Source organism: the organism of the source record quoted next, unplaced genomic scaffold (genome assembly GCF_019419815.1).
Source record: "Pyrus x bretschneideri cultivar Hongxiangsu unplaced genomic scaffold, Pyrus_bretschneideri_v1 Contig2, whole genome shotgun sequence".
Lineage (NCBI taxonomy): Eukaryota > Viridiplantae > Streptophyta > Magnoliopsida > Rosales > Rosaceae > Pyrus > Pyrus x bretschneideri.
The window spans coordinates 13,519,035-13,525,217 of NW_025999501.1; the positions used below are offsets into that span (position 1 = coordinate 13,519,035).

At 36.1% G+C, this 6,183-nt stretch overlaps 1 protein-coding gene across 1 annotated transcript; it reads right to left on the reverse strand.

Moving 5' to 3' along the window:
- Positions 1-284: 284 nt before the first annotated feature.
- LOC103930933 (hsp70 nucleotide exchange factor fes1) lies at positions 285-2,594 on the reverse strand. The gene is made up of 6 exons (XM_009340332.3): positions 2,284-2,594; positions 2,044-2,186; positions 1,872-1,922; positions 1,408-1,629; positions 1,175-1,277; positions 285-1,019 (listed from the first exon to the last, which is right to left on the reverse strand). The coding sequence occupies exons 1-6, from the start codon at positions 2,367-2,369 to the stop codon at positions 440-442; spliced, it is 1,185 nt and encodes a 394-aa protein (XP_009338607.2). The 5' UTR covers positions 2,370-2,594; the 3' UTR covers positions 285-439.
- Between the last annotated feature and the right edge of the window lie 3,589 nt (positions 2,595-6,183).

Below are 6,183 nucleotides of genomic sequence, written 5' to 3' on the forward strand. Positions count from 1 at the left end.
CAACTTCTGCATGATGTTGAATCTACCTTAAGTATTTACACACTAAAGGGGAAGTGTTATGTACTTTCCTAATTTAACTGTGGTTGTGTGAATCCTAAATTAGATTTGATTCTAATTTTGACATTGTCAAAACCCATAGCCAATTCTTTAGGACACCGGCCATCGTTCTTGCCCGCTAACTAAAAATCCAACACATGGAGGAAATGTAAGAAAAATCAGAGAGAAAAAGAAAAATCTTGTGCGTACATGTGAAACTGCAATTTGTAAGCCAAACAATTTTACGATAATAAGTATGCAAGCAAAAATTCCTGTGAATCCAAATGGAAATACAAGTTTTGGGGTGCGGGGGAATAAACGAAATTACAACAAAACAGTATGATACACTAAAACAAGTTCACTGAGCTAAATACAGGCAGCATAAACAGCAATGGCTACGTCATTAATTGGACCGTGAGCTACCATTCGTATCATCTCTGTCACCAGAACTACCTTGAGCATTTGCAGCCTCGGATGGAGGACCTAATCCTAGCAGCAAAGGAGGAGCTTCTTTCGTCTCAGTAGCAGGTTTTGTATCAGCAGGATTTGGAGAGAAAGCTCTAAGACGAGGTTCAAAAAGCTTGCTTGCAACATCAGGTGGCGGTCCATCTTCCCCAGGGAGAACAAGAAGCCCCTTCTCACGAAGAGAAGATGGCTCGTTGAAGCAGGCATTCCAGAGTGAGTCCACCAGCTGCCTCTCTTCTTTAGCTGCCCCTAGATCTTCAGGAGACATCGACCTTATACCTTTAATTCGTTCTTGAAGAAGTTGCTTCAACTTCTCATCTTCATCAGCTAACCTACTATTGGCCCCATCAGTTTTGTCTTGGGCGAGCACAAGAAGGCCCCGAAGTGCAGCTTCTCGTACTTCTAGATCTTCGCTAGAGGCTAGGTGCAACATTATGCGTGGAAATCCTAGCTCCGTTACTACGTTGCAATCAGAACTATTCTCGTGCAGTAGCAACTGAATCAAGTTCAGAGCTTTCCTGAAAAATGATTGATTTTCACAAGAAATTTCAATATTTTAGATACTAAATGAGGCAAAAATGAAGTCATAAACAACAGAAGATTTCCAAATATACAATTTAATACGAGTGAAACGAAATGAAGATATAACTAAATCCTTGTAACACACCATTACCTCTGGAATCTCACGTTGTCAGAAGCCAAAGCATCTCTCAAGGCTGCATAACCATTTGCCAGACGAAATGCAGTGATACCGGGTTTGTTGTGCCGGATTAAAGCTGCAGAGTAATTAATTTGCAAAGCAAAAGCTATACATCAATATCCTTTCAGAAGACGCGCAAAACTAAAACGCAAGAACTTGCATGACTAAACAGCACAGTTCATCATAACACCAAAAGCAGTACTTACAGGAAATTGCTCCAAGGGCTTTTGTTCGAACCGTGACATCAGGGTCAGATGCTAGATTAGTAAACAGATATTCTAAGCCATTCGCTTCCATAACCAATTGCTGGCTCTTGGGGTTGTTCTGGACAATAGTGGTCACAACTTCTGCAGCCTTTGCACGGATATTAGCATGGGAATTCTTTAGGTAACCAAGAAGAGGGACCAAACCGCCAACGGAGTGAAGATCTAAAACACATACATACATCCAATGAGACATGCCAGATTACAAATTTCAACTACCATTATGCTAGTACAAGACCTTAATATGAATAAACAAAGAGACACCGAAAATACACGATAACAAAGTCTAGTTCAGTGGGCCACCTCTGCCCCAATTTCAAATTCTCACGTTGTTTAGATTAGATTAGAATATCGCTCGAATTAAAACGAAAAAAAATCTAGCACAAGAAAGGGGTAAGAAATGTTACCATTGGCCATGTCAATGGACTCAACATGCTCCTGCAACTCATCCAACAAATCTGCCACAAACCCAAAAGAGTTACCACCCAAAAGTTAATAAATTTGTCGAAAACTCATCAGAAAAAGAACGAAAAATGAAAACTTTACTAATCAAATTCAACAAAATGGGGAGGAAAATACCTTCTATGTCAGCAGAAGTAACTCCCTGAGCTTCCAAGACGTCCTCAGGAGTCTGCATTACAAGCGATATCTCCTTCATCCTCTTTACAACATCGACACTCTGCGACTGCATCGCTTCCATAAACCACTTCCGTTCCTCCTCGCTATCAAACACAAAGCACAAATCAGTCAATGTAATCTCAACTAACTCGAAATAATTGATTAATTTATGGAACTTAGGGGCGAGGGAGAGCTATTTACTTCAAATTGCGATTGGGGCGAGTGCCATCGGAGTGAGCGAGGCTCCATTTGAGCAGTCCTTCCCAGTTGGGTCCGCCGTCCGCCATTGTTGCTTCGTCGGAAACAAAAACCCAAAACCCTAAAATAATCTCTGGTTTTCTCTTCTCTGCTAATAAATGATCGAACGAGAAACTATGAAGGAAACGGTTTCAAGGAGCGGGAGAGTTTTATAGGATGAAGCGTCGAGGAGATACAGCACCGCTCGGACTTGAAGTTCCTGAAACCTCCAGAACGTTCTGGAATTTTTGGGATATTCTACGACTGCAAAGAAGAGACGAGTTGCTGGGCCTTGCCGCCTTGAGGGCTGCGAAGCAAGATAAGGGAATTTGAGGCCCATTGAATTTATTTATTTATTTATTTATTTTATAAACGATAAAGTTAGTTGATTAAATAGTGTAAAGAGAGAAAAGTCAGTACACAACATAGCATATAGGCATAATTATTTTCCTCTACAATTGTGAACATGGAGTTCAACCTAAATTTTTTCTTCTTATTTTTACAGATGTGGGATTGGAGAGAATAAATCAAACTAAAGACTTCAAGTCAAGTGCATGAAGTATTCATATTCACTTAAGCTATAAATGCCTTATGACAATCTAGATGTGTTAAATACTAGATGTTTTTTATTTATTTATTTAATTCTTCTTCTTCTTCCATCAGTTGTGTGCATTTACAATGGCAATTTCAAACACAACGCAATACGATTAACAATTTGCATAATTATTAAATTTGACATTTGCAAGACACTGTTTAACAGTTTAAATATTATCATCGTATTAAAATAGTAGCTTTCTTTGTTCATTAATCAAATGAGTTATTATTGTTAATTTACATCGTTTTACATGTTGATCAAGTTGTGTGTGATATAAATGTATAAATAAAAACAATATATTACCACAATGTGCTAAACAACTACTATTTTCAAGGTATTGGTATGGAGATTGGATTGAAATAGATAACATACTATTTTCAAGGTATGGTGAAGGGAAAAAATTATGACCAACTTGAAGACAAAAGATGAATTACTCAAGAATAAAACTTCTCACTTCCAATCGCATCATTTTCTTTATGTCTAATCCTCTAAAAATGAAAAATCATTCTCATCTTACCTTCAAATATGCTAAATTTGAAGTCTTATCCATTCTAATTCAAACCTTTGTACCAAACAAGACCAAATTATCTTAGCCACATATATATTGCAAACTGACAAAAAAAGTGAGAATTGTTTTTTGATTTCATGATCACTTACAAAGAAAGCTCTAATAATCATACATGGAATCAATCACTAGACTGGTTGTGCTATAACTCAGCTATTTTCTTTAGTTCTTGGTTATATTAGATCCTCTTTTAATTTCTATGATTGAATGGAATTGGATGGCTCACTAATTTAAGGTATGTTGAAAATAGAGGCAAATAAGTTTTTTTAACCTAAGGCATATTATTGAACAATTGTCTAATTTGAATGATAATGCGTTTCCTAATGAGTAATGCATATTGTATCTTCAAATTAGGCACAATTTTTTCATTTCTTCCTTCTATATACTTTAAATATAGTGAGTTATTAATCCTATATGCCCAAACAAAAATGTAGTCAATGTTTGGAGATTTAGAAGATGAACCCGCTTATCCACAGTGCTCAACCCATAACCTCATTTGAAAGGTCTTTTCGTATTTTGCTTGATACCATATAGCAAGCATGTTCAGAATGAATTTGGGGAGAGAGACCTTACATGGGCTTATAAGTAAGTTGAGTTACTCCTCTATTCCCAATTGGTTTCATGGTAGAACTCTAACTTCCTTCATGGTATCAAAGAAGGTTGTTCCATGTGTGAAGCTCAAAGGTCATAATTGCTCCACGTCATCCCATTTGTGTTGTGCATGTGTTAGGCTTGAAAATTCTCCACATGTGAGGGGGTGTTGAGAATGAATTCACATTCATGTGATGAGGAACCTTGCATGGGTTTATAAACAAGTTTGACTACTTTTCATATGGCTAATTAATTTCATGTTGGAACCCCAACTTTCTTTATAGACAGCCACCAACTTCAAAAGTTTAAACTTTGTATTATAATAGACTGCCAATGCATATCAAACTTACAATATGCATGTGCACTATAACTATGTGTCTATCGTCTCATCACACATAAAAACCATGTGACGGAAAGAACAAACTTATAATAGATAAAATGGGTATGTGTTGAGGCTTGACAACCTACATCTGGAAAAGAAGATACATTGCATCGGTGGTTATAAGTTATGGGCTAATCTCCATATTGCCAATTGATTTAATAATGAAATCTCAACTTTCTTCAATATATAGAATTACTAGTGAGAGTGACTCTAAAACTTAGAGGGTGTAGTCAATTAGAATTTTGAAGGATCAAAAGACTTTTTATAAGTCCAAATTTTACTGAATTTTAATAGATTTTCTTAAACTCTTGTAAATTTTAGATGATTTATGAGAATTTCTCTTTAAAGATTTGTATGGATTTTGAAATACTTTTTTTTGTCCTTCTATCTGGATACAAACTCTTTACAAAAACAAATAAAATCTTCTTCCCCAAATCACCACCACATTCCACCACATTTCATGCTGCCATCACCTTTCTAGCCTCCAGAGTCCCCCTCCTTGTAATTGTACCTCCACCTTTTCCCCTCTCTTTCATTGTAATTCAATTAAAATATTTTGTGTAATATAGGAGTAAGTATACTTTTCTTTTGGTGTCTTCTGTTTGTGAAATAAAGATAAAACACAAAGCAATTGACAGCAACAGCTGCAAAGTAGTAAGGATAAGAGAAATTTTTATTTAAGCTCATCTAACCTCACTCTACACAACTTACTCTTTAAATCCCTATCTTTTGAATTAAGTTATTAATATCTCTATAAGCTCAACACCGCTTAGAATCTCAATTTAATATGTAAATTTATCTTTACACCTATTCAAAAAATAAAAACCCAAAATCAAAGCATACGGTTTTGCCTCTGACGTTCCCTTCTTCCAACAGGTTCTTTGTCTTTCCTTTCATTTCTTCTAAAAAGCAAAACTAATAAAGAAATAGTGAGAATGAATTTACCGTTTAAGTTCCAAGAGGATGGCAGAAGGACGCTACCAACACCAGATTCATACTTACGTTAGTCTGGGCAACATGGGCTCCGCTAAAGCGTGATGTGACGCTTAACTGTGCAGACGTGTGGCACTATGAGTCAAGCGCCACATCATGCTTTGAATGGATGATCTTTGCAAAAGCTTAATACTGTAGTTGTCGCAAGGTGTACAAGATGGTTCAAGCGAAAATTTTGAAATTAGTTTATGCCAAGTCAAAATTTTTCAAAAACATAAAGAGCAACATATGCTGACACGTGGACAGAAGCCCAATTATGGCAAAAAAATTTACTCTTTTATTTTATTTTCTTGCCAAAGAAACATTTTAATTTTTTTTAATTGTTTTCATGTCACGTGGGTCCAGATTGTCGCGTTTCTGCACAATTATCGTTCAGTTAGGTGCTGAGTCATGCTTTAATGGAGCTCCTGATGCTCAAGCTAACTAAAGTATGAATTTGGGAGCAAAACGTGACTTTAGGTGTGGTAGAAAAGTGCGAATTTTATGATGCTTTAGAGTAGTAAAGTGAGAATTAGTTGGTCAAGACTCTGCCAAGTTATTAGTTAACAGCTAGGCTAACGAAAGTTTTAAAGTGGCAAAAAAATCACACTTTAGGCATGAAAGTGAGATGAAAAAAGTAAAACTAGTAGAGTGTGATTTTGATAAAACTTGAGGTAAGTAAAGTGAGAATAACTCAAAATTATATATATGTATAATTGGAGAAAAATGAGAGACAGAAAATATGGGTTATTTTTATTT

Bases quoted from the DNA above. Each gene is read 5' to 3' on its own strand.
- LOC103930933 (XM_009340332.3), bottom strand. From the start codon at position 2,369: ATGGCGGACGGCGGACCCAACTGGGAAGGACTGCTCAAATGGAGCCTC. The intron at 2,187-2,283 runs GTAAATAGCTCT...TGTGTTTGATAG, and splicing joins CGCCCCAATCGCAATTTGAA to CGAGGAGGAACGGAAGTGGT. The intron at 1,278-1,407 runs GTAAGTACTGCT...ATTACTCTGCAG, and splicing joins AGCCCTTGGAGCAATTTCCT to CTTTAATCCGGCACAACAAA.